The sequence below is a fragment of the Anguilla rostrata genome, chromosome 13 (genome assembly GCF_018555375.3).
Source record: "Anguilla rostrata isolate EN2019 chromosome 13, ASM1855537v3, whole genome shotgun sequence".
NCBI classification, from domain to species: Eukaryota; Metazoa; Chordata; class Actinopteri; order Anguilliformes; family Anguillidae; genus Anguilla; species Anguilla rostrata.
Genome location: NC_057945.1, coordinates 37,040,880 through 37,068,735, shown reverse-complemented (window position 1 = coordinate 37,068,735; position 27,856 = coordinate 37,040,880). Strand labels below are relative to the sequence as shown.

The window sequence follows — 27,856 nt, the reverse complement described above, 5'->3', positions numbered from 1 at the left end:
TTTTCTGGCAAAGCTAGTGGCTTCTCGTTTTCACACAAATGCTACTTCTTGGGCCAGCGAACTGCCCAGGCACTCAAACTGTAACTCCCACGCCAACTCCCATTCATACAGTACATGACCCCTAAAACGGTGGCTGCATATGCAAAAAAGGCTCCTGTGTAGGATTTCTTCTTGGACAGTCTATTGGAGGTCATAGTTTTATCTTGAATCAGCAAAGAACTGTTGTGAGATTAGTTTTTTTTTTTTTTCTTCTTCCAAGGAATTATCTGTTTTCTGTTATCAGAAAATTGCGCACTTCTGCTTTGTTCAATGGTGCATGATGTCTTTGTTTAATCTGATGAGATATGGTCAGAGTTGTTTTTGTGTTCTTTGATGTATAAAATTAACTGCCACTGATTTTGTAAAATTATATTCTCCACACATGGTTTCTTTTCTCTTCTATTGGCTCAGTGGTTATTAGAATTATGTCATAGGTTATTATAATTATCCCAGTGTCTGCCTTTCTTTAAAACAGGATGTATATGTGAGGGCGGCAGGATGTTTAGCTTGGTAATGTACTACCTTGTGAAATCAAGATAGCCTAGAGAAGAGATTTTTTTTGTTGTCTTTGATCCTCATAATGCTTTATGTAAACCTCCCAAACTGCATCGACCTGTTTTTCGGTTGCAGGTTCGTGATAAATAATACCTTACATTGGTTGTGACATATTTTTCTCAGTTGATACAAAACTACTTATAACGACCAAAGCAGTTAAACCGTTTTCATATATGAACTGGAGAAAGTGCTTTCTCGGTTGGTCAGTCTGACCTGCTGTTGCGGTATGCTTCTTAAACATGTTTCTCTCTCTCTCTCTCTCTCTCTCTCTTTTGTTTTCTGCAGTTTAAATCCGGAGGTGGCCGCCCGATGAACATGACTGCGGGTCATTGCTGAAGGGAGTCCCCGCCGCTGGAGTAACATGCCCCTAGCTGTCCGGCTCTCATTTCGGGAAACCCATCACGGCTAACCCGGGCTCTGGCGTCGGACCGCTAGCAGGGGAGATAACCTGATAAACAAACAAATAAATAGATAAGCTCAAAAAAACTGAAATACAAAATTCCTGTCGGGGAGCGGCTGAACTGAAGGTGTTAAATCGTTAAGACGGCAGACAACGTGGAGAGGGAATTGAAAGTAGAATACCTGTACCCTTACTCTTGACCCCACAGACTCCCTAGCTGTATCTAGTAGTAAATAGTGTTTCAGTTCTGTTATTATTATTATTTTTTAAACAAACAATTTACGAGTGCGCGTTTTAATCCGTTAGTTAGCGAAGAAAGGGGACTGATCTGACAAAAAAAAATCAAAAGTAAAACAGCCGATAGCACGATGGCTAACAACGCCGCCGACCACCCGACGGGGAACTCCGTCGCCGAGGGCAACCACGAGGGGGACTTCGGCTGCACGGTGATGAACCTGCGGGAGCTGATGGAGCTGAGGAGCGGGGAGGCCGTCGCCAAGATCCGCGACGACTACGGCGACGTGCAGGGCCTCTGCCGCCGCCTGAAGACCTCGCCCATCGAAGGTGAGAGGAGACGCGTCTCGCGAGCATGAGCGCGTGAGTGAGTGAGTGAGTGAGTGAGTGAGTGAGTGAGTGAGTGAGTGAGTGAGTGAGTGAGTGAGTGAGTGAGTGAGTGAGTGAGTGAGTGAGTGAGTGAGTGAGTGAGTGAGCGAGCGAGCGAGTGCGTGAGTGCGTGAGTGCGTGAGTGAGTGAGTGAGTGAGTGAGTGAGTGAGTGAGTGAGTGAGTGAGTGAGTGAGTGAGTGAGTGAGTGAGTGCGTGAGTGAGTGAGTGAGTGCGTGAGTGAGTGAGTGCGTGAGCGCGCTGCCGCAGCCAATTTCCCTGATGCTAAACCGGCCCCTGAGCCTCTGGGGGGGAAGCTTTAAGCCCTTCTGCTTTTTTTGGGGGGGGGGGGCGCGCTGTAGATGTAATTTGTAATTAAATGATAAGTAACGCTGAGAAAGGATTTAAAGTTCGGGGCCGAGGAGTTTGCTCAATATTGAGACACTGGAAGGTGGAACGGTGGAGCTTTTATGAGACGAAATATGTACTTCTGTACCCTATTAGCAATAATAATAATCATGCATTGTATTTATGTAACGCTTTATAAAAGTACCCAAAGAATCTCAGGCGCTCCAGGGCTCCTGATTCTACTGTAAGTCTTACTCGAAGGTCTCCCGCCCGTAAGAATGAGGTACGCTACATCGAATGCCAAAAAAAGAAAAGAAAAGAAAGAATGAATTGAACTGAAGCCGCAGTTACACATATAGAAATTCCCTGCTGTCGGTAGCTTTGCTTGATTGAAATCAGTTGGGTTTGAAGCATTTTAATTTCCTGTTTTCCAGTGCTGAACGCGTGCCTCGTTCTTCTGGGTCTGCTTCTGCCGCTGTGTGTGAAAACCGAGGCGAAGCTCCTCGGGAAAAAAAAAATTGATTGACAAATCGATTTCAGGGACGCTCTTGGGAGGCTTGTATCGAGAGTGTGGTTTTGAACGAGACAGCGATTATTCTTTGTCCTGGAGGGCAACGGTAGCAGGGAGGTCGCTAATGTTGCGTGCTGAGGAGAGAAAATGGGTGGGTGGGGGGGTTGAGGGGAGAGCATGGCTGCATGGAGACTAGTCTGGGGGGGGGGGGGGTCTAAAAATATCCGGACTGATGGGGTGGAATGTTATCAGATAGTGTATTTTTTTAAGGGGCCCGGTGTCATATCTTTTAGCCGCCTCCAGGGTTCCTGTTCCTGAGAGATACTGTCTGATTCAGGCTTTATAAACAGCGTCCAACTGTCACATTCAGCGGGCTGATTAGTCTGAAGTAGTTAAACAGAGGACTCTGCTGCTGCTGGTGACTCCCAAAAGGGCATGTGTTGTATCCGAGTAAGAATCACCGTCTTGTAAATATTTGATTTTTAAAATCTGTTCATATCAGTTTTATTTAATTACGCATAGCTGATGTCTGGACGTTTTTTTTTCATTATTATTTTTTAAAATACCATAGAGTCATGTAAAGGCCATCTTGCAACACTGATTATTGCTGTTCACCATATGCAGCCAATGACTTAGCAAAAGAAAAAAAAAAAGTTATCAATGACATTTGAATTTAATTCCACCAGTTGCGCATATCCCATATATATGGACCAAAATATCATAATATGTATGCAATATTGTGATTTTTTTCTCAGTAATAAATAAATGGGGGGATTCCACGTACCATGGAAGATTAAGCTATCATGAACAAATCCATCATAGTTTTTAAAAAAACTTGTGATTGGTTAACCATATAACGATCTGTGATTGGTTAACCGTATAACGATATGTGATTGGTTAACCGTATAACGATCTGTGATTGGTTAACCGTATAACGATCTGTGATTGGTTAACCATATAACGTTTGATACGGAGTAAAATGGCCGCCTCTGTCTTTTCCCCAATCTCTACGGTGGGCCAATTTAACATATGGGCCCCTTCCAGTTCATTCCGGCACCGGAATTTTGTTCCCCGCCATTCCCTAATTACTTCATAGATCGTTACCCAGTTCCATTCATAACCGCGAGACAGTCGCGCACATGTCCCCCCCACACTCGCGAAATTACTCATTTTAATGAAGGAAGCGTAATTATGTTTTCCCTTTTGGTTCGAGATGCGGGGAGTGGGTGGGGAAAAAAAAAAAAAAGCAATATTGAAGTGAGATTAAGGAACCCTTGTCACAGGTGCTCGAACTAAATAATGGAGAAAAGCTTGTTCGTTTTCAGGAAAACACTTTTTTTTTCTCTTTCTGTATACTAATGGGACTCAAATCTGGCGTCTCACAGTCCCCGTACCCCAACAAATAAGCTGTTTTGTATTCGAGAATCGGTTTAGCACCGTGTTCAGCGAATAATAAATGAATATCCATATTGGATTCCCTCGCTGTTTTTGTTGGTAGGAATCAGCATTGATACAAATTACTGTCGGAATGGATTGGGTAGTCTCCTCTCTCATTCCTGTCACGATTAACTCCCATTATTGCCTGGTGAAGCAGATCCAGATCCCGTCCCAGTCAGATTGGGAAAATATGTTCATTAAGCTTTTTTTTTTTTGTGTGTGTCTTCCTCTTCTTGATTTACCCTGAGGCAGTTCTGCTTGCCTGCAGTCATTTCCACGAATCACTGCTCCCCTCCAGTGTTAGTGCGCTTCCTGAGGATGCTTTAGAGTTTGTGCCCTCTGGTTCTGGGGTTTTTGGTTTAATCCCAAATTAATCATGGAAACGACTTCTATAAATGAGGTCTTAATGAGTAGATTTGTTCTCGCCGCATGATGCACACACACACAAACACACACACACATTCACACTCACGCACATGCACACAAACACACCCAACACACACACACACCCAACACACTCCCACACAAACACACCCACACCCATACACAGTCAGGAGAAAGGTAAGCCCTCGTCTGTACCTAGGCAGTTTGTAACATGTATCAGGACAGCGAAGGTTTCTGAAAAGTGTTCCTTGCTGATGACATTACAGCCCAGTGTGTCTCAATCAGTGTTCATTTTTAAAACGCACCCATCTCCTGCTCCCTAATCCAAAAGACTGATGCACAGTCACTGACATAGCCTCCAAAAAGAAATCCTGTAGCTAGCGATGTAGTGATTTAACTGATGTGGAAACTGGGGGCAGGGGAGAGGGGGGGTGGTGGTGGGGTGGTGGGGGATTGTGGGGGGGGGGGGATGTGGATAATGCAACACCCGCTCACAGCGGGAGCTGTGGATCCGTGGCAACCACGTGAAAAGCACAGTGACCGCTCACCCCTGGGGGGTCAACATGTCAGACGGGGAGACGGATGCACCGCTGACAGAGCGTGTGGAGTGTGAGGAAGTGTGTGACCACGTCGACAGCTCGGGGCGGGGGGGATGGTGGGGGGGGGTAGGGGGGGAGGTCAAACTCTCTGCTCGTTCCACGCTAAGCTCTCTGGCTGGGAGAGAACAGCGAGCTGGGAACACTCAGACGGCCTGGCGCTCTCCTCTCCCCGGCCTCAGCTTGCATTCGCCGCGTGATCACGGGGGAATCCCTTTTAAAGTCGGACGTAAAGGGCGGTTGGTTTCTGCTTTACACCAGAGGACACGGCACACGGGACGGGACACACACGGTACACGGGACATGGGACAGGGCAGCACTTTGGAAACGGCCTGGTGTTCTTCTTCCGCGGCCTAATTATGGGGAATCCCTTTTAAAGTTGGACGTAAAGGGCGGTTGGTTTCTGGTTTACACCACGGGACGGGGGCCAGGGGCCAGGGGACAGGGGCCAGAGGACTGGGGCCAGGGGACAGGGGCCAGGGGACAGGGGACACGGGACAGGGGACATGGGACAGGGGACACGGGACAGGGGACAGGGGACACGGGACAGGGGCCAGGGGACACGGGGCAGGGGACACGGGACAGGGGACATGGGACAGGGGACAGGGGACAGGGGACAGGGGACAGGGGACAGGTGACCAGCAGCACTTTGGTTAAAAAGCTTGGTGACTCTCTCTTAGCGCCGGTCGGAGAAGCTCACCCGTGGTGGCGCTGAAATTCGGGCTGAGCTGGTCTGGGGCGATCGGTAGAGCTGCACACTGAGGTCCCTTTCACTACGGGGGGGGGGGGGGTCTGCCAGCCTGGAGACGACCGAAACGGCACACCCCTCGCTTTCCGCTTGGCCGGGGCGGAGCTGGGGCACAACAAGGGCAAATGGGTACAGTGCCCAGTTTTTACCCAGAAATCAACGCTGGGGCCCGGGCCCAGTCACAGGGTGCCGGGCTGCAGGACCTCCACAGCTCCTGCTGGACAGAACAGCTTTTATATCCAACCGGGAGGAATTCAGCTCACTGGGGAATGTGTGTGTGTCCTACCCAGCACTGAGCGTGAAGCAGAGCTTCCTGCATGAGCACGAGCGATAAAAAGATAATAGAAGAAGGAATAATAATTTAATCATTCACAGTGCGTTTTTCACTTTGAGGTGCTTGTATCCTCTCAGAGGGATACTGCTGAAGGCTGCCCTCCTGCCCCAGGCGAAGACATCATTGTGAAATCTCCACCATATAACACCACTTAATATGGCCATGAGGATGCTGGACAGGTTTCCATTACCCAACATGTATATGAGCTAGATTAACATAATCTCCCTGCAGTAAGACACAAAAAATAAAAAGTCTAGCTTCTACGTTTGTCGTTTTTCATTTGAAAGCACGGGAGCTTTTGTGAGTGACAGACTGTATACGGGGGGGATTATATTTTTTCGTCAGGGGTTAAACGGTGCCGCTTTTGTTAACTCGGATATTTTAATGTGTAGCACTTTGCCCGCGACCGTGATTTGAAGTTCAGCGATTCGCGCGGGAAAGACCCCTGATGTGTAATTAAACCGCGAGGTGTGACATTTTAATTGATGCCACCGCGCGCGAGATTCTTGATTGCGTCTGTTTTTAAAAAAAATATATAATTAATTGAAAATTAGCATTATTTTAATTAAGCAAAGATATTTCATTTGTTAGTAACCAATGGCTTACACAGCTGCTTTGTACACGAAGTGGCTTGGTACGCGTGTGGTAGACGCTGGCTGATGTAAAGGAGGCTTATTGATCCAGGTCCGATCAAAAGCAGAGCTTATTATATTTATCTTTAATTATGCGATAGAGGCTTTACAGTAGACATGGATAAAATGGCGAGGCGTGTGTCTGATGTACTGCTTCGGTCTTTACGTGCAGGGATCTGCTGCGCCTCTCCCCAGATCGGTCTTAAAAAACGAAACGAAAGGAGAACGAATAATCAGCGTTGTATTTCATCGCTAGGCTTCCTGCTCTTCCTCTTCCGCGCTTGTTAACAAACTCTTTAGCATCTGATTAGCCAGCCACGTGATGCATATGACTGTATGTGGAGCTGAGTAACAGATTGCACTACTGTAGGTATTTGAATTTGCACTGCTCTGGTAAATCAGAATTTCTTGAGCCGACGTTTTAAATGTTATGTTAATGCTACGTTTTAGAGGACCGTTTATGCGGGTCCTGATTTACCCCATCGATAAAACACACTCACCGCAAACAACACTGCAGAGCTCTGCCGAAGTGCATGCCTGTGCGCATTTTCATTTTAAAGCCGTCATGGTCTTACTTCGTTCCCTGAGTCCTGGATGAGGGGTCGGGGCGGGGGGGGGGGGGGGGCAGAGGGTGGGATGAATGCGACAGACGTGGCCCCTCCTCCGATCACTCCCCCCCCATCGTTGGCATGCGATTGGCCCGATGGGCGATGTCCAAGGATGGTGAACGTTGCTGTGAAGGGGGGGGGGTTATCGGGGGCGGAGGCGGGGCCTTATCACAGTCAGTCTCACTGAGATGTCACGGGCTCGTTGACAAAGTGGCGCCAACACAGGCCCATCCCTGCAGATCAGCACATTTCTCTGGCATCGACATGCTCAGTACAGCTTTATTAATGGAAAATTTATTGCGTGAGATATTTATTAGTGAGCTTTATCAGTGAGATGCCTGAAACATTACAGGTGTGCGTTAGGGTTAGGTTAGGCCGTGTTCCTGATATAAAATACTTTATGGGGCTTTGTCCCCTGTTCCGAGCGGGCGTGGTCTTTTTAGGCGGTTGACTTGTGTGGAATGAGCTCGCGTTGAGCGAGCCGCTCTGTCACTTAACCCCGGACAAAGCAGGAAATAAAGCACAATTCAGCTCTGCGTTGACAGCTGCTGGTGTTTATTCAACGAAAGCTTGACTGTAATGTTGTTGTTGGTTGAGTACATAATTCACTGTCTAGCCTGTTCATAAGCTAAACCTATGATTAGTTAGCACTTAGCATTTACTCTCCAGATGAGAGACTGTTCCCATGAATGCCATTCCTGATTCAATTCGGATCCGTTTGTAAACATACTGTAGTTAGGATTAGTCAGCATTCAGCTTGGCACTGCCGAGGTTCCAGCCTTCAAACAATATCTCTTATTAAAATCCGGAATTCTTTCACTCGTCGTTATGCCGCTTAAAATACATAAGAGATGGCTGTTAAAGACTGAAGCCAGTAACAAATGAAAATACATTTCTAATAAAAAGAAGACCTCGGAGTAAGTCAGGGTTTAATGTGAGGACTGCGCAGAACTGTGAAATGAGCCTGCTGCTGCGGCAGCTCCATTTTCCCTCAGCCGTGGGGAGGTTGAAAGGTGGAGTCTTTCTTTCAGAGCGTGGTGTGCGAACGGGAGGCGGGGGGTGGGGGGGGGGGGCGTGCAGGCGTGGGGGGGGGGTTAATTTCGAGAGGCGGGTCCGTGGCCTGACTGGGAGGAATTACGGACTTGGCGGCTGTCCAGGGGCCTCCCGCTCTTGTGCCGCCCATGTGCTCTGGAACCACGAGACCTCTGTTCTGTGTTGCTCTGGACGAGAAAAGGGGGGGGGGGGGAAGAGAGCATGATGGGAAGGCTGACTCCTCCAGTTGGATGGGTGTGTCCCTTTTAAGGTGGAATCCTCTGTATTTGATTTGAGCTTTTCTTGGGCGTTTTTAATTTTTTTTTTAAGGTGGTGCCAGTTTGCGTTTGCTTTGTGCCGCCCGTGCGCCCCACACAACAACAGCTTTGTTGCACCAGGCCGGGCAGACGATTACCGAGACGCCGATCCCTGCGATCTGCAGTCCTATCCCTGACTGATTATATGTTTCTCCTTTTAAACGAATCTAAATGTTAAACAGCGAGGCGAAGTAGGGAAGTGCAGAGTGTGGGTTTCAGCCTGTTTTTTTTTTGTTGTTTTTTTTTTTGTGTTTTTTTTGCATTGCCATTTGCATCGTCGCAGGGAGAGCCGTGTTGAAGTTTCCCCCACTGGATTTGGCCCCTTTCCCAGCTCCCCCCGCCCCCCCCCACCCCCCCGCCCACTGCAGGAGGTTATTAATGTGTCCTGAGCGCGCTCTCCTCCCGCTCGCACCGTCACAACAAAGCCGCCATCCGCGGTCACCTTGATGCCCGCCCGCCGCCCCGCAGCCGTCTGATCCCCCCCCCCCCCCCCCACCCCCCACCCCCCCCCCCCCCCACCCCCCGGCGAGATGGCGTGTGCCAAAGATGGCTGTGATCCTCCGGGCTCCCGTGGGTCCGCGTGAGCTCCGCCAGAGAGAAGCACGAAAACACAGTGAAAACACCCTGGTGCATTCCGCAGTCTGTCGTCCGCTCCTCCGCTTCTTCATTAGTTGTGCGTGTAGTCGGGACTGTATGCTGGGTAGAGAGAGGGTGGAGGGGGGGGGTAGCGGTTGGGGGGTGGTGTTGGTTGGGAGTGGGGGGGGGGGTCTTTGCTTTTTATATGGCAATTAACTAAGACCGGCTTGTCGAATGGGATTGGAGCAGATTAAAGCTATCCCGCTTTCGCAGCCGAGCGGCGAGGGCGTTTGGAGGGGATTAACCCCTGCACCCTGGGGTTCGACGGCGGAGCCTTCCGGAGCATTCCGGAGTGTTCCGGAGCATTCCGTGTTCCTGCCCCTGCTTCCTCCCTCCCTCCCCGGCTGCTAACAGCAGCGGCTGGTTTCACACACGCGTGTAGGCGGCGGCCTCCTCCTCCTCCTCCTCCTCCTCCTCCTACCTCCCTCCCTCCCTGCACCGATGCGTCAGACAGACGGGCTTTGCGATCCCACTCAGAGTCCCACAGCAGGCCAGGTGAGGGGTGGTGTGTGTGGGCCGGGTTCGAGCACAGACCGCAAACGTCCGTTCGGTGACTGCCGTAGCTTGAATCATTTTCTCCTGACAAAAAAGAAACAGGAAAAAAAGAGACGGTTGTAAAGATGAAATAAAATAAAATAAAGAAGGGATGGACCGGAGAGCTGGAGAGAAGCCGGGCTGTTGTGATGAAAGGGCTGTTTTTTTTTTTTTGTTTGGTTCTTCAGCTGTCCTGGTTCAGCTGGGGGAGAGGGGGGCGATCCTCTTGGCTTAATTCACAATCTCGTAAAAGTGTCTGCGCCGCACAAATCACTCGGGCTGCGGGGCTGGAGACAGAGCTGTGCTCCATTAAAGAGGGACCGGGCGCTACACGGAGAGAACGAAGGGGCGAAGGGAGCCCGCGAAATGGGTCCTGACTGCGCCCGTCCCGCTCGTTAACGGGGTGCGAGGCAGGGGCTCAGGGTGGGTCGCGTCTGAGATTTCGGAGGGGCCTGCGGGAGGAGGATTTCGGGCTTCAGAACGCGTTTGGCTGACCGGCGACCGCGATCGGAGTTAGCCGGATTTCATATCTGCTGCTACGCCTCTTTAATCTTACCTCACGGGAGAGAGGGAGAGAGAGGGAGAGAGAAGGAGAGAGAGAAGGAGGGAGGGGGAGTGAAGCAGAGAGACAGAGCATGGGAGAGAAAATGAGAGAGAGGGAGAGATGAGGAGAGAGAAAGACGGAGGGGGAGTTAAGCGGAGAGACAGAGAGTGAGGGAGAGAGAAGGTGAGATGAAGGGAGGGGGAGTGAAGGGGAGAGACAGAAAGCAAGGGAGAGAGAAGGAGAAAGAGAGAGGGAGAGGGAAGGAGAGAGAGGGAGAGAGAAGGAGAGAGACGGAGGGAGGGGGAGTGAAGGGGAGAGACAGAAAGCGAGGGAGAGAGAAGGAGAAAGAGGGAGAGATAGGGAGAGGGAAGGAGAGAGAGGGAGAGGAGGAAGATGAGAGAGGAGATAGAGAAGAAGAGAAAGAGAGAGAGAAAGGGAGATAGGGAGATGGAGAGAGAGAAGGGGAGAAGGAGGGAGAGAGATAGAGAGAGATTTTGGGTTTTGTAGAAGCTGAGAATTGGCCCGGCTCATTTTCCCGATTAAACGCCATCTGTGGCTCTGCTGATGAAGTCAGAGTGATCAACACTGAAGGCTGTTTACGCTGGGAGAATAATCTGCACAAACCTGACCCAGTTTCGCCCCAGCGTAAGGAGGAAAAGTTGAAATGCCTTCCTGCTGTGCTCGCCGGTGATATCAGCAGGGTTGCCAGGTACTCAAGGGGTTCACCCCTGAGCAAGTAGTAAATCCCCCCAGTGTAAACCCTTATAAGTCATCCCCCCCCCCCCTCCCCAAGTCCTCGATCGGGCCTGCTGATTAGATGTCACTTTAGCCGCCAATATGAACGCTTTTTTTATTGAATATACTGTGGGCGGCCATTTTCTGCACCGCTGGACGCTCTTTGATTTTGAGGGCTTTCTCTTCCTCACATGGATAATGATGCAGATTGAGGAAAGGCCAAAAAATCACACAAAACAATCCTTCCAGCATCTCAGTGTTTTTTTAAAAGTGATTTTACAAAAACCGTGAATCTCTGGGTAAACGCGCAGGTTCAGGGGACCACAAAAAAACAAAAAACAAAACGCAGGTAGCGTTTTTCTGTAGCGTAACGGTTTGGGACGTGGGTCTGAAACTGAGCTTGTAGTTATGACCCTGAGGCTGTAGTTGCAATGCGCAAGCCGAACGCTGCCGTTGTACCCCTTGGGTGGAAAGGACCTGAATTTCTTCTGCGAAATATTCAGCTGTATTGCCCTGTAGGATTGTATGAGAAAGATGTAATCTGTGCGATTTGCTTTAGGTAATAGCGTCTGCTAAATGTCTAAAATGTACGTTTTTTAAATGTGAGAATCTAGAGTTTGAAACGTAAAGAATTCCTGATAAGATTCTCTCTTATGTAACTCTAGGAAGAGTGGTGCAAGCGTTATTTCAGTCTAGGTTTTATACCGGCTGGAAATTAACCAAGGATATCAGTGCATTAGAGACTGTTGTGTGTGGCACTGACAAGAACATGATATCAGCACCTATGTTATGTTATCAAGAAATATAATATTTCATATTTTACCCCTATCTTTTTCCATATGATCCATTTACATGACTCAGTTGTTGAGGAATTAGGAAGAGATTTATCACCAGCATCTGAGAACGATGTTAGAGAAAAGGAGCTGCAGATATTCCCACTTTTTTTATTTATTTGAACCTCCTGCTTCCGGGGGTGGGGGGAATTTGAGCCACGCTGGCAACCTCTGCCGTTTGTGGAGGTTGTGTTTTTTTATTTGAACCTCCTGCTACCAGGGGGGAATTTGAGCCGCGCTGGCAACCTCGGCTGTCTGTGGAGGTGGTGTTTTTCCGGTCACGTTCTCGGCTGGAGCAGACTGAAAGGCCTCTGGATTTGTATTCCCCGGCAACCCCCTCTCTGTTTTATTCATCTCCGCGCTGTCTACGACCGCGCTCCCATAAACCGGTCTCGCGGCTCGCCGAGCGCGGCCTTGTGAATATGGATCGAGCGTCGCGTCTGACCGCCCCCCCTCACAAACCCCCCCCCCACCCCAAACCCCCGCTCCCCCCGCTCACCTGCTGAGAGGGACGGAGACGGGCTGTCTGACGGACCGTGGCGGTCTCTAAGACTCAGACGGAACAGAAAAGCAGGCCTGCGGAATTGGAAATGGCTAGAAAGGCTGCGTTTAAAGAGAGAGAGAGAGCCGGAGGAGCAGACTGCCTGCGCCCTCTGTCCTGTTCAGCAGCTCTGTCCCCGCAGTGGGGCTGTAATTTCTCCTCACCTTCCTGCGTCTCGCTGCGAGGTAAGACCTCAGCGACACTGGGAAACAAGAAAGTCGCACTTCTGACCACGTTTTGCTTTGCAGTCCAAGTCCAAAGACACACACGCACACACACGTGCACACACACACACACGCGCGCATATGCATGCACGCAAGCACACACAAACACACACACATACACATACACTAACTCCTCCTGTTAATCTTATTTAAGAAAAAATATTACATTTCCAACGAAGGGCATATACTGCATCAGGAGAAATAAATGGTGCAATTTCTAAAAGTAGAAAGCTGCAAACTCATGAAGCAAGGCTGAGATATTAGGCCGTGTGCAGTGCGTGGATATCTGCTCGTGTCTTTGAGCGTTTGAGATGGTGTTTACTCGTAAGGTCTATCTTCAGTCCAGGTCCTTTTCTGCTGGTGCTTCTGCTTTACGTATGTAACTGCAGTGTGATCTTGGCATCTTTGGGTTGATAATTTGAGTGTATTGTATACTGCTGGTATTGTGCCGTTTGATATCTGTGTGAAGACCAAAGGGTTTGCCGGATAACTCTGCATTTGGAGTCTTTAGAGTATGCAGCACTTCGAACAAAGGAGTCGAGCTTTGAGAGTTTGCTGGAGTGCCTGCTCTTGAGAGCACACTTTAGCCATATTTTCTAAGCTCGTTTGCACACCCTAACTCTCTCTCTCTCTCTTTCCCAGGACTCTCTGGCAACCCAGTGGACTTGGAGAAGCGTCACGGCGCATTCGGGAAGAACTTCATCCCGCCCAAGAAGGCCAAGACCTTCCTGCAGCTAGTATGGGAGGCCCTTCAGGACGTCACCCTCATCATCCTGGAAGTGGCTGCCATCATCTCCCTGGGGCTGTCCTTTTATCACCCACCAGGGGGCGACAGCCAGAGTAAGTGCCCCCGTCTGCTGCCTGAGGGGGAAAATCCAGGGGTCACCACGAACTCGGCCAGCTGATTTCACTGGTTGGTTCAGTGGTAACCAACCCTGGAGATCTACTGTCCTGTAGGTTTTCACTCCAACCCTATCAAAGCACACCTCATTCAACAGCTAGAGATCCACCGTCCTGTAGGTTTTCACTCTAACCCTATCAAAGCACACCTCATTCAACAGCTAGAGATCTACCATCCTGTAGGTTTTCACTCCAACCCTATCAAAGCACACCTCATTCAACAGCTAGAGATCTACCATCCTGTAGGTTTTCACTCCAGCCCTAACGAAGCACACCTTATTCAGCAGCTAGAGATCTTGTTGAGCTGCTAATTAGTAGAATCAGGTATGTCAAATTAGGGTTGAAATGAAAACCTACAGGAGGGTAGATCTCCAGGAACAGGGTTGTGAACCGCTGGGTTAGTTCCACCTCCTGGCTGAAGAATTGTGCTAATTAGCAAATCCAGGTGATTGGAACAAATATACCGGGGAGGACTTTTACTTCCTGAACCTGGATTTTTACACCTGTCAACAAAAAAAGAACAGAAATATAAATTCTTCCTTTATCGATGTGAACTCAAGTCAAGGTTTGCGTGCTTGAACAGTGTTGTAGCTTTACAATATATATATTTTTTAAAAAAACCTTTTTTTTTCTTTCTGGTTATTTTGAGTCATGAGCTCTCCTTTCAAGCGTTTTCACATTGTTCGCTCATGGCCATGCCTCGCTGCTACGCTGTTTCGTGAGAGCAAAGATAACACATTTGTAAACTGTGCCTACGTGTATATCTATATATACGTATGATGACGTTTCTTTGGCAAAGAGGAATAGACTTAGGCCTATATGATAATGCCACAGTTCCCACACCTGTCCTTGGGGACCCCCCGGGGAGTTCCAGGTGTTTGATGTGTTCCGTCTCCAGCACACCTGACACTAGGAATGAAGCTCTTGATTAGTTGGACCAGGTGTGTTTGAAATGGAACACATCATGTACTGTACCTGGATCTGGCTGCGGGTCCCTGTGAACAGGTGTGGGACCCACTGGTATAGTGGATGAGTGGCGTAGTTAATGTTGATGGGCTGACTGTCCTTACAGTCATATAACGGTCATATAGTCGGTGAGTACAGCGGTTAATGTTTTACGGGCTGGCTGTCCTTAGTCATATAGCAGTCATGTAGCGATTGAGTACAGCGGTCATATATCGCTCATATACGGTTGAGTGCAGCGGTTGAGTATAGCGTTTGAGTATAGCGGTCATATAGCGGTCATATAGCGGTTGCGTATAGCGTTTGAGTATAGCGGTTGAGTATAGCGGTCATATAGCGGTTGAGTATGATTCAGAATGCCGCTGCCCGACTCACCTACAACCTCCCCAAATTCTCCCACGTCACTCCCCTGCTGCGATCACTTCACTGGCTACCGGTCGCTGCCAGGATCCGATTCAAAGCCCTGACCCTTGCCTACACTGCCGCCAACAGGACAGCCCCTATCTACTTGCAGGACATGACTCAATTCTATGTGCCTGCTCGACCACTCCGCTCTGCGGCAGCAGGGCGTCTTGCAACCCCTCCCACCCGCCCAAAGGGATCACAGAGCTTCTCCACCCTAGCTCCCCAGTGGTGGAACGAACTCCCCGTCACTATCCATCTTCCGCCGTGGCCTGAAGACTCATCTCTTCAGACTATACCTAGAATAACCACCACCACGCTGTGTATATATATATATTAAAAAAAAAAAAAAAAAAAAAAATTAAAAAAAATAAAATAAACCCTTTTTCCTGTCACTTGTTACATGTTGCCCCATCCCTGCACTTCTTGGTAAATTGTATTTGTCCTAATACTCTAGCTTATTCTTCTGCCTAGTTTGGCTTTGCAGATGTTAGACCAGGATAGTGTTCTTTGTTCTCGGCTAGAAATAGCTTTACAAAATAAGTAATTGTACCTTACTGAACCCGTGTTCAGCAGTTGTCTACGATCATGAAAATGCACTTTTGTACGTCGCTTTGGATAAAAGCGTCTGCTAAATGAATGTAATGTAATGTAATGTAATGAGTATAACTGTCATATAGCGGTTGAGTATAGCGGCCGTATAGCAGTTGAGTATAGCGGTTGAGTACAGCTGTTGAGTATAGCGGCCGTATAGCGGTTGAGTATAGCGGTTGAGTACAGCTGTTGAGTATAGCGGTTGAGTATAGCGGTTCATTTTCTTGTCCTCGCAGTGTGTGGTCAGGCTGCGGCCGGCGCGGAGGACGAAGGCGAGGCCCAGGCCGGCTGGATCGAGGGCGCCGCCATCCTCTTCTCCGTGATCATCGTGGTGCTGGTGACGGCCTTCAACGACTGGAGCAAGGAGAAGCAGTTCCGCGGGCTGCAGAGCCGCATCGAGCAGGAGCAGAAGTTCACCGTCATCCGCAAGGGCCAGGTCATCCAGATCCCCGTGGCCGAGATCGTGGTGGGGGACATCGCCCAGATCAAATACGGTGAGACCGCGGTGCCGCGTGCGGGGTCGTGTAAAAAAAAAAACGAGCTACTGCTCGCGCGAGCGCTTCGGTTTTTTTCCTATCCAGGAACCTCTGACCTTTCGGTTACAAGCCCAGTTCCTTACCCACTGTGCTACACTACCGCCCTAAAAAACCGAGCTAGCGCAGGCTGGATCGCTTCGGTTTTTTTTAGGGTGGCAGTGTAGCACAGTGGGTAAGGAACTGGGCTTGTAACCGAAAGGTCAGAGGTTCGATTCCTGGTTAGGACACTGCCGTTGTACCCTTGAGCAAAGGTACTTAACCGGCATTGCTTCAGTACATATCCAGCTGTATAAATGGATGCAGTGTAAATGCTATGTAAAACGTTTTTGTGAGTCGCTCTGGATAAGAGCGTCTGCTAAATGCCTGTAATGTAATGTAATGTAATGTTTGATAAGCTTGTGGCATGCATTCACAAATTGAAAACCGTTATCTTTTTATACGGCACAACCTCTTTTATGCAGTCTCCGGTTAGCATGGGGACATATGATCTCATAATTATGCATTTCAACAAAAGGCTCGTAACATATTATTTCAATATTTAAATAAGCTTTGATTTATAAGCATATCAAAAATCAACAAATTATGATTTTTTTTGTCGACATTAAATATACATTTCATTGCTAATAAATTTTATATGCGGTAATATTTTCCATCCGCAATGAAATCATTCAAACAGAAATATTAATTTGCAGTTTAAATTCAAGCCAGCTGTATTGAAGTCATATTTTTTGAGATTCATAACTGGAAAGGAAAGCAATATTTCAAGATTTTTATTCACTAAATTATGTTTTTTTTTTTCTTTGCAATAAAGATTATTAAATTTACCACACAAGGAAGCTCATTTAATCTTTGCTTGAAACCTTAGTCTACACATAGCTGTTCATTATAACCCCATGAAGAAAGTTTTTCTTCTGTAAATAGCTCCTCCGTGTTAAATGCAGTGGAATGTTTGTCACATTAATAATCTGCTTGTAAGGCTGGTATTGTGACAAAAGTCGGCGTAACGTCAGCTCGTTGCGGTTAGCTGTTCGCAGCGCATCCCTGTGTGTTCTTCAAACGGCGAATGTGCAAATATCTGAACCTCTGCTGTTTTGTCTCCTCCATCCCGTTCTGAAAAAAAAAACAAAAAAAAAACAGAAAAATAACAGGAGCTCTTGCCGGTCGGAGTTCGGCAGCCATTGCTGTTTTCTTTATATGAGGTTGTAAATGAACATTACCCTGTCTGCTGTTGCCGAACGCTGCCTCGGAACATTTCTCGGAGCGCGGCGGAGTCCGTAAATCGCGTTCCCCCCCCCCCCCTGCAGAATCACCTTGCGCTGGGCTGGCTGGCTCGCGCGGGTCCGTCTGCTCCATAGCTGGAAATGGAAGGTGCTCCCATGACTAATATTTCGAGGGGCTGCGTGAGTCAGCGCGGCGGCCTTGTTTATCACAGTTCGGCGTGGGTGGATTTTTTTGCGGAGGAGCGCGGAGCGGGGGGTGTGGGGGGGATGGAGGTGGTGGGGAGGGGGAGGGGGGTGGAGGGGGTGAGATTGGCCTGTTGTGGCTGGGCGCAGCCGAGCTGAGCGCTCTTCCCGCCGCCCGACTCCTCCAGGTGACCTGCTGCCCACCGACGGCATCCTGATCCAGGGCAACGACCTGAAGATCGACGAGAGCTCCCTGACGGGGGAGTCGGACCACGTCAAGAAGTCCCTGGAGAAGGACCCCATGCTGCTGTCCGGTGAGAGCCGCCGATTGGACGCCAGTGAGCGGATCCGGGGCGCCTTTCAGACGTGCCGTGCCTTGTGATTGGTCGCAGGGGCGGAGCTATGGGGGCTATAACATGGAAAGGGGTGGGGCTATGGGGGTATGACAGGGAAAAGGGTGGAGCTAAGGGGATATGACAGGGGAAAGGGTGGGGCTAAGGGGCTATAACAGGGAAAGGGGTGGGGCTAAGGGGGTATAACAGGGAAAGGGGTGGGGCTAAGGGGGTATAACAGGGAAAGGGTTGTAGCTAAGGGGCTATAACAGGGAAAGGGGTGGAGCTAAGATGGCACAACAGTGGAAGGGGCGGAGCTAAGCAGGCCTAACAGGGAAAGCTTTTCCGGGAACTAGCTGGTCCAGGGGGCTCCTAGAGGTGGGATGTGTATGTGTGCGGGTGGGGGGGCGGGGGGGGGTGGCTTTCTTGTATATTTTTTTTCCGTCTGCACAAATAATTTCTAGATTCGTCCCTGACCTGGAAGGGTAACGTTGCCTATCTCTCTCTGAGGGCACACAGTGCCCGTCTGTTGACACGACGCGCGTTCCCGTCTCTCCCGGCTCGCAGGTACCCACGTGATGGAAGGTTCCGGAAGGATGTTGGTCTCCGCGGTCGGCCTCAACTCTCAGACGGGAATCATCTTCACCTTGCTAGGCGCCGGCGGCGAGGAGGAGGAGAAGAAGGTGAAAAAAGGTGAGAGGTTTGTCTGGGACCGCCGTGCGGCCATTCACCCCTTCGCCCCCCGACCTTCACTTCCTGTTTATCCGCCCCCGTCTGGGATTGGCTCCGTTTGCCCATTGTTTTTTTGGGAGAGGTGGGAGGCGAGGCCTCTGTACGAGCGTCCCAGAACCCCCTCCTGTGCCAGCTCATCTCCCAGCTGTCCCTGGTAGCTCTCGTGCGTTAGCTGGGGCCGTTCGCCTCCGACAAGCAAAGAACCCCGCTGGTGAAGACCCACGTGTCCCTTACACTATGCGTTTCCACTATGAAGTATTTATAGTAAAACCACTGCTTCTTCTTGTATCGCCCATCGCTCCTCTTTCTGATAGATGTGGTTGCAGGAGTCAGTCAAATTCAGTGTGTTGTCAGTGTTGGCATTGGTAATACGGATGTGTGATTATGGAAGAAATAATAATAATAATAATAATAAAAATAATGACAACACAGTACATGCTGTTCATTGTCATCAAATGTTTGTCCATGGAATCGTATAGAAGCAGCTGTATTCTTCAGTTTTTTATATATCTATATATATTCACTTGCCATAAAATGGCAGGAATGTCACCATAAAGGCATTCTACATGCACATTCCTTCTTATTTCTCTGGTATTTTTGACATGTTTCATTTTATTAACGACGGATTGGAATTTAAATGAATGACATGGTGCAGTCACATGATCCGAATTGTCCTTGTTTTTCTTCTCGCTCTCTCTCGCTCTCTCTCCCTCTCTCTTTCTCTCCCTCCCCTCTCTCTCTCTTTGTCTCCCTCCCTCTCTCTCTCTCTCTCTCTCGCTAATCTGTTTATTGCCATCATTAAATGCAATCGGGGGTACTTCGCCTGAAATGTGCAACGATACAATTCCAGCTTCATGGATTCTAGGTTTATGGATGAGGTAGAAGAGAATGCGACTGTTGTTCTGTTGGTGTGAAGTTGCCCTTCACTACAATGAGAAGTGCAGTGCACCATGGGCAATTTGCATTGTATTTGGCTGAGGGGATGGCAAACCAGTTTCGCCAGGTCTCAGTGATGGAAGACGAGGGATTTTGTGCCATATTGGCAGTATTTTGACAGCACGTTTAATTTTAAAAGTACCTGGTTTGTTCTGATGAAGCAGTATACCATGGGTGCATTTGATAGATGTCAGTGGACAATGAAAGCAGCTGGAGAGTTATGCTACGTCCTTTGTTCCACACACTGATGTTCAACTCTGCGTTTGCACTGCAGTTTCTTCAACATTTACTCGCTTTCTTCCTGAAGAGAAAGACCGAGTAATTTAATTAAAAAGCTACTGTTAGTTCTAGTAGCTGCCACTTCTCAGAAATAATTTTGAGTCATGACTTCATGCAACATTTTTTGTAAACACAGTGCGTTGTGATTCTCGTATACTCCTGGCCACATTTCAGTCTTTATTTATAACTGGCTTTGTCAGGTTTACACATTCACATTCCAAACCCCATTTATGTATTTTATTTCTTTTCCATTTTGGAAACGTGCTTCCTTGGAACAGATGAGGTTGACAGTTCAAGAGAAATCTCTGATGCATCACAGCCTTTCACTGCTAGGTCATCTTCTGTGCTGTGAGAGGGTGTGTGCGTGTGTGGTGTGTGTGGTGTGCGGTGTGGGTGTGTGTGTGTGTGTGTGTGTGAATGTGTGTGCGTGTGTGTGCGTGCGTGCTTGTGTGTGAGCCTGATTGTGTATGTGTGTGCGCGTGTGTGCATGTGTGTGTGTGTGTGTGCTACTATAGAGCAGGGTGGCCATCAGCACCTCCACAGTACCCCCAGCTGAGCTGACAGCCCGTGCTGAAACTGACTCCCCACTCCACGCCGACTGAGCACGAGCGAGCGCCCGTAGCCGTCTCTGTGCCCTCAGCCACGAGTCTTACACCGCTTGATTGGCCAAGCGCTGCCCGTCTCTGGTTGGCAGCCAATCAAGACGGACCGAGCAAAGCGAAGCCTTTTAAAAAGAACTGCACAGAAGCCAAAATGATACCACATAAAGAACATTCAAACGCAGTTTTTTTTTCTGCATTAGTACCTACAAACGTATAATCATGTAATTATTTTAAATTACTAAAAATTTTCATTGGCTATTTTTACAAACGTACTAAAAAACGTGCTAGGCTAATATGCCGGGCAGTTTAGAGGCTTCTGTCTGAAAGTGCCAGTTGGCTGTACAGAAATATCCAGAGAATATGGAAATGCTAACATTGAACTCTACTGACTATAATGTCCAGTTTTAATAAACATAAGACCATTCATCAGAAAGAGTACAGTCGAGAATCCGGCACAATTCATGGTGAAATTATGCATTAGGAAACTGTTCAGAAAAGTGTTGTTTGAGTTCACAGCCCTGTTTACTGAAGTTATGACCCTCGAGAGCTGAGAACTGCTGGTTTCCCGCCCTCCCTTTACCCGGGAGTCAGGTGCGAATACCGTCTGGCCAATCAGCAGCGCTAATTGCTCAGTTAATTATCTGGGAGAAAAAAAAACCCGGGCTGGATTTGGATTTGAGTGCCGGGTTTGAGTATCCACGTTTTAGGCCCTTGCAGTCCGTACAGTTTCCGGTCACACATAGGCTGCGGAGTGTGATGTGTCAGACTGTCATTGGCCCTAGGTCTCTCTTTTTGTGATGGCAGGTTCAAGCCCACGCCCACTTTTTTTACGTCTTATTGTTTTATTTGCGTTGATATTATTTCCTGTTTCTTTCTTTTTGTTCTTTTTTTTTTGTTTTTTTTTGAGCCATGTGATCAGCGCTCCGCCCTTTTTCTCTGTTTGAACAGGTAAAAAACAAGGAGCCCCAGAGAATCGGAACAAAGGTAACCCTCCCTCCACCCCCGCCCCCCCTTCCCCCCTGCCCCCACCCCGTCCCATTCAGCGACAGTCTCGGAGTCCCATTTCAGTCCCTCTCTCTCGCTTTCTCTCCCCTTCTCTGTTTATCTCTCTCTTTCACTCTTTCTCTTTCTCTGTCTCCCTCTTTCCATCTCTCTCACCCTTTCTCTCTATCTCCTTTTCTGTTTGTCTCCCTATCTCTCACTCCCTCTCTCACATTCTATCTCTATCTCTCTGTCTCCCTCTCCCCCTCTCTCTGTCTATCTATCTCCATCTCCCTCTCTCTCCATCTCTGTATCCATCTCTCTCTCCCTTTTTCCCCCTTTCTCTCCCCCTCTCTCTCTCGCTCACACACACGCTGTCTCTTTCCTCTCTTGCCGAGTCTTTGGGAGGTTCTCACCTAGCTTTACCTGTGAAAGGGTGCAACTCTCACCTGCTCTGGAGGTTAAAAAAAAAACAAACCTTCTCAACTTTCCAGAGCTGCCTGTTAGAGTTATTGATTCCATTCCCCTTGACCAATCACATCGTTTTACTGCTGTTGCTACAACCAGGTGACATGCCTCAGGATACAAATGCACTTCCAAGTTATGAATCGATAAAACCGCAGGGTTTGAAGTGTTACTGTTTTTATTATTTATTCATTTTATTTCATTTTTTTTTCTCTTTTGTTTTGTGGTCACAGGCGCAGGCATTTAGGTTTTGCTTGACATTATTTATTTATCTATTATTATTTTATTTTATTTTTTCGCGGTGGATGAAAAGCATTGCCATTTCCACCATCACTGCCGCCTCAAACAGATTGACCTTCCGGTGAATTCTCTGATATTCAAGGCACGTCCAGCTCCTCTGCGCCATATAACCCCACCCCACCACCCCCGCTCCCCCCCACCCCCACCCCCCGCTCCACCCCCCCCCCAGAGTCCAGGACGAGGCGTCACCTGCACCCAGACGCTCGAGCAGCCCTGTTCCCCCTCAGTGCTCCTTCCTGCTGCAGCTTCCGCATCCATTTCCACCAGGGAAACGAGCCTTTCCCGTAGTTCGTCCTCCCGAAGATCTGCAGGCAGAGACCATTGACGCTCGCTTCACATTTGCCAGTTTTTATTTTTCATATTGATTTTATCTTTTGGGCCTTGTTTGGTCGGCGGCGGCGCGATCGTTTCTCTGCGCCCGCGAGACGACGCTGGTCTTCTGGCCCGTCGAGCGAAGGCGCGAGATCGCAGGTTAAGATGGCCGACGCGTCGAGCGGTTTGTTTTAACGTAACTGCAGTCACCCCAGTCACCCCAAATTCGAACCTCCAGTTGAGTGGGGAAGGTCCCTGACCGGGCTGTCCCCGCCTGCGATAGCCAGAGACTGAGGGACGGCGGGGGGGGGTGGGGGGGTGGGGGTCAGGGGCACGCTGGGTAGGGGGACAGGGAGATGGAGGGGGGGGAGGACCGCTGCTCTGGGGAGAGGACGCTGTGAGAGTTGCACCCTTGCAGATGGATGGGCTGTGAATCGTTCGTTCTTTTCACCGTTACCTCCTTCCAGGGTGTGCTGGGGACCCCATGCTGTCCTGTACCTTCCCCTCACGTCTCTGTTTGACTCCGCATCTGGCGAGTTCACGTTTTTTTTCCTCCCTCTCTCTCTCTCTCTCTCTTTCTTTTTCTCTCTCTCTCTCTCTCTCTCTCTCTCTCGCTTTTTTGTGACACACTCGCCCTCCTCTCCGTGCGTGCGTGCGTCTGTCCGTGGAGTTCGTCAGTCAGTCCTCCAGTGTGACACCAGTGTGTGGCTGTTTTGTCAGTCTCGTCGGTTCTGTGTTGTGGTGGGTCAGTTCGGGCCGGGTCCAGAGAGGGCTTGTCAGGCGTTACGTTGCTGAAGGGGGGACGGTCCCAATTCCCTAACTCCCTATGCATCTATGCTCTGCTGTCCAGCATGATTATATTTAGGGCTTGCAGTTTTCTGTGTTTGGATCCTCAGTGCTATCTAACATACCTTTAGTGACAAATGCATGAAAGAGAATGTTTGACTAATTTTTTTTTTTTTTTTTTTTTTGGAGACGCACAGCTTGCAAAGCTGGAATTGAATTCCGAATCGGACATTTAAATACTGATCAATGCTCTTATTAGTTAAGTGTTTTATTAAATCTGAACACTTAGCTAATTAGTCAGTCAGTTTCCCCTATAAAGAATATGTTTCTAGTTCAGTAAACTCCTAGTATGGATCCATAATCTGGTTTAAAAAAAAAAAAAATAATGCAAGCCTTAATTATAGTCTGTATTTCTGAGTACATTAAGCTAATAGTTAGCAATAAAGCTCAGTGTCGTTAAATATTTAAAATGGGTTAACATTTTAAAAAGGTGTGAATATTTCTGCAGTGCCAGGGACTTCATGATACTCAAAGACAGGACTCAAAGCGAGAAAGTCGATCCGAGAATTAAACTGAGCAGATTCCAACAAGCCACAATCCTGGCTGAGTTATGATGTGAGTTTTTTATTTGCGCGTATACGACCCAGCGTTCTCTGAATCTTGATGAGGTTTTGCTCCCGGAATCCTGGAGTAAACTGTCACTCTAAAGTCATTCTAGATTCAAAAATAATAAAATAAATAAATAAATACATTTTTTTTCTATTTTTTAAAACCCTTGCGTGAGGCTCAGTGTGAATCTCCTGTTAGGATTTATTGATCCTAATCTCTCATCTGCTTAAAATTGGTTTGGCACGATAAAAACCCAAATCTCCAATCTCCGTGGAAGGTATAGAACGAGTATATATTTAAATTATTTGAACTATTATTTGAGTTTTATGATTTCCTGCCCACAAGCTTTCTTGTTGTGGAATTGTATTTAATGTAGCACACTCGTACAAAATGCACTAGCTTTACAAAGCGAGATATACCATGTCACATGCACATGACTCTTTTAGAAAAATTGTCGATACTTTTAGAAATTGTCGAAACTAAAAGTGAATTCCAGTGTCCGTTTATTTGTGAAACTAATCCGTAGTTCAGTTGGAGGAACGTGCGGAAAACGTTGGGTGTTAGTTCACCAAACTGCTGACTCTGAGGAGTGCTGGGACGTGTGGTGGGGGTGGGGGGGGGTAATTAAGCACCCTTGAGCTTTATTAGCTGCACCTCTCCAAGCCATGCCACGCCCCACAGCTGACCGGCTGTTGCTCTGTTTCTTTTGTGGATGACCTTCTCCGTTCGGGCCCCGCGGAGGGCCCGTCTTCCAGCCCTCCTGTGTTTCGTCTCTTCTCCGTCTCCCGTTAACTTAACGTCTCGCTCTTTGCCTCCTCACCCCCCGCCCACCCCACCCCCCTCTGCCCCCCCCCAACACCCCCCCCGCCCCGTCCTCCTCTCAACCTTCCGACCCCGCCCCTTTCTTCCACGTGCCTGCTCCTGTCCCCCCATAACCCTTCTCCACCCCCCCCAATCCCCCCCCCCGCCCCGCCCCGTCCAAAAAAAAAAAAAAAACCTCCTCCCCTTGTAGCCAAGACCCAGGACGGCGTGGCCCTGGAGATCCAGCCGCTGAAGAGCGAAGAGGGCGTGGAGTCGGAGGAGAAGGAGGAGAAGGAGGAGAAGCCCGTCAAGAAGGTCAACGTCACCAAGAAGGAGAAGTCGGTCCTGCAGGGCAAGCTGACGAGGCTGGCCGTGCAGATCGGGAAAGCAGGTGAGGTGGCCCCGTCAGGCCGAACAGGGAGGCCCTGAGATGCCCCGAGATGCCCCAGGGACATGCTCTGGGCTCTTCCTGAGCGATTCCTCATACAGGGTCTTGTCCTTCTTCATGCCGTTCATGCTTGGAATGCCGTAATCGGACGGCTGTGACCGAAGGTGATTTGATGACAAAAGGGGGTTGTTCTGTGAGGCTTTATTGGACTAGAATGCGGAATGCTCCAAAATCACATTTTAAAATGCACAGGGTGTGCCCGGGATGTACAAAGAACATCCTGTCTCCGTGGCCATGAGCTGGATTAAGGCTAGACACACGCAGAAGTGCAATTGACATTAGAATTGTTTTTTTTTCTTCCCCCCGAGCGGCTTTTGTCATCAGTTGATCAGATATAGCATGCGTCGGCCAGCAGGGCTATTGTTAAACTGTGGGGGGGGGGTTCAGTAAAGAACGGATAATGAACTTGAGGTTCAATGAGCGTGTAAATTTGGGATTCGCAGTGTGCCCCGTGACTGACGGTGTGTTTTAACCCCGACGCCGTTCCTCGTCGTTCCCGTAGGCCTGATCATGTCCGCCGTGACCGTCATCATCCTCATCCTGTACTTCGTCATCGACACGTTCGGGGTGCAGAAGCGGCCCTGGCTGAAGGAGTGCACCCCGATCTACATCCAGTACTTCGTCAAGTTCTTCATCATCGGCGTGACGGTGCTGGTGGTGGCGGTGCCGGAGGGCCTTCCCCTGGCCGTCACCATCTCGCTGGCCTACTCTGTGAAGGTGAGGGGCCGCTCTGTCCGCCGAGGAGCCGCCTGGCCTGTGAAGGCCCAGCCGTTAGAAATGGCGGCATTCCTTCCTCCTGAAGCTGGGAATTAAATCACTGTCATTGAATGAGATTATTAAGAGAGCAGTTTAATTAACTCTGTGTGTGTGTGTGTGTGTGTGTGTGTGTGTGTGTGTGTGTGCTTGTGTGTGCGTGTGTGTGTGTGTGTGTGTGTGCATGTGTGTGCGTGTGTGTCTGTCTGTGTGTTTGTGTTGTGTGTGTGTGTGTGTGTGTGCATGTGTGTGCGCATGTCTGTGTGTGTGTGTACGCATGTGCACTAGTGCACGTGTGTGTGTGTGTGTGTGCATGTGTGTCTGTGTTTTGTGTGTGTGTGTGTGTGTCTGTGTCTTTGTGTGTGTCTGTGTATGTGTGTGTGTGTGTGTGTGTGTGTGCGTGTGTCTTTGGTGCGTGTGTGTCTTTGTGTGTGTCTGTGTGTTTGTGTGTCTGTGTTTGTTTGTGTCTGTGTGTGTGTGTGTGTGTGTGCTGGTGTCTGTGTTTTGTGTGTTGTGTGTGTGTCTGTGTCTTTGTGTGTGTCTGTGTATGTGTGTGTGTGTGTGTGTCTGGGTTGTGTCTTGTGTGTGTGTTGTGTGTGTGTGGTGTCTGTGTGTTTGTGTTGTGTTTGTGTGTCTGTGTGTTTGTGTTGTGTGTGCGTGTGTGTGTGTGTGTTTGGAGAGGGCGGAGGCGCAATGATTTATGATAAAAATTTAAAACTGTAAAAGCGTGCACTTTTGCAGGAGGCTATTCCCAAAAGTGACTCACCCTCTGTTTGTTGTGTTGTTTTTTTTCTTTTTTTTTAGAAAATGATGAAAGACAACAACCTGGTGCGGCACTTGGACGCCTGCGAGACCATGGGCAACGCCACGGCCATCTGCTCCGACAAGACGGGCACGCTCACCATGAACCGCATGACGGTGGTGCAGGCGTACGTGGGCGACACCCACTACCGCACCGTGCCCGAGCCGGACGCCCTGTGCCCCTCCACGCTCGAGCTCATGGTCAACAGCATCGCCGTCAACTCGGCCTACACCACCAAGATCCTGGTGAGCGCGCGGCAGGGCTGGGAGGGCTGGGGGGGGGGAGGGGGGAGAGGGGGGAGGAGAGAGGGGAGAGGAGAGGAGAGGGAGGGGAGAGGAGGGGAGAGGAGCGGAGAGGAGGGGTGGGAAGGAGGGGAGAGGAGAGGAGGAGGGGAGAGGTGACGAGGGGAGGGGGAGGGGGGGGGACGAGGAGAGAGGAGAGGAGGGGAGGAGGAGGGGAGAGGTGACGAGGGGAGGGTTGGGGAGAGGAAAGGAGAGGAGGGAGGGGTGGGTTGGGGAGGGGACGGGTGGGGAGGGGGTGGGAGAGGAGAGGAGAGGAGGGAGGGGAGGGGAGGGGAGGGTGAGGAGGGGGAGGGGAGGGGAGGGGGGGAGGGAGAGGTGGCAGAGGGAGTGGAGTGCTGGGAGGGGTGGGAGGGCTGCGTGGTGCTGTAAGAGGGTCGTGTTCCGGTGGTTCGTTTCTCTGATGGGCTCTACAACCTGTGCTTCAGGCTTTTCAGTGATCGCTCTGGCAAAAAAAAAAAAAAAATAGAAAAAAGAAATTTTTTAAAATCCCACGCATTTGGAGCCGACACAGACTCGAGCAGCAGCAGTTAATGGCGGTGATTCATGCGCGTGGGGGGGGGGGGTGAGAGGGACTGTGCAGAGCGCTGGCTCCAGGGACCTACCCAAGAGGCTGTGGGTTAAAATGCCTGCTGACTGCTGCCCTTCAGCGGGGTACTTCAGTAATCACCGGGGTAAAAAAATCCCACGCACGCCCGCCCACTCTGCAGCGACCGCGAACCGTCCTCAGCTCGCGCTTGTGGAGGAAATTATCAGCCGAGCGACAGTCTGAGCGAATCATAGGCACCGAATTTGTGTAAATTGTTTGACGCGAACATTCAGTCTCACTGCCGCCAGAACCGGTTTACCTCAGTCTCTCTCTCTATTTTTTATAATATATCGCATCCAATGGCATTACTCAGGTGGAATTATTAGCTTTTTTATGCGTAACCCGTGGCTCCTTCGCACCGTATTCTTGTGATAATGGCAATTCTGAAGTTGTTAATTAAAAATATGGTAATCAGCCTATAGTTTGTTCTGCAATAGTATAAA

At 49.3% G+C, this 27,856-nt stretch overlaps 1 protein-coding gene across 5 annotated transcripts in view; it reads left to right on the top strand.

The window, feature by feature from the left end:
* Positions 1-27,856, top strand: part of atp2b4 (ATPase plasma membrane Ca2+ transporting 4) — a 99,489-nt gene that overhangs the window by 43,028 nt on the left and 28,605 nt on the right. For 3 of the 5 annotated variants that reach the window (XM_064306037.1, XM_064306032.1, XM_064306035.1), the window contains exons 2-10: positions 880-1,558; positions 13,232-13,429; positions 15,685-15,942; positions 17,576-17,701; positions 18,287-18,412; positions 21,217-21,252; positions 24,734-24,913; positions 25,473-25,687; positions 26,528-26,770. In XM_064306037.1, the coding sequence (XP_064162107.1) occupies positions 1,363-1,558; positions 13,232-13,429; positions 15,685-15,942; positions 17,576-17,701; positions 18,287-18,412; positions 21,217-21,252; positions 24,734-24,913; positions 25,473-25,687; positions 26,528-26,770 (1,578 nt within the window). In that variant the 5' untranslated portion in view covers positions 880-1,362. The remainder of the gene's footprint in view (positions 1-879; positions 1,559-13,231; positions 13,430-15,684; positions 15,943-17,575; positions 17,702-18,286; positions 18,413-21,216; positions 21,253-24,733; positions 24,914-25,472; positions 25,688-26,527; positions 26,771-27,856) is intronic. The other 2 variants (XM_064306034.1, XM_064306036.1) reach the window with 1 other exon arrangement.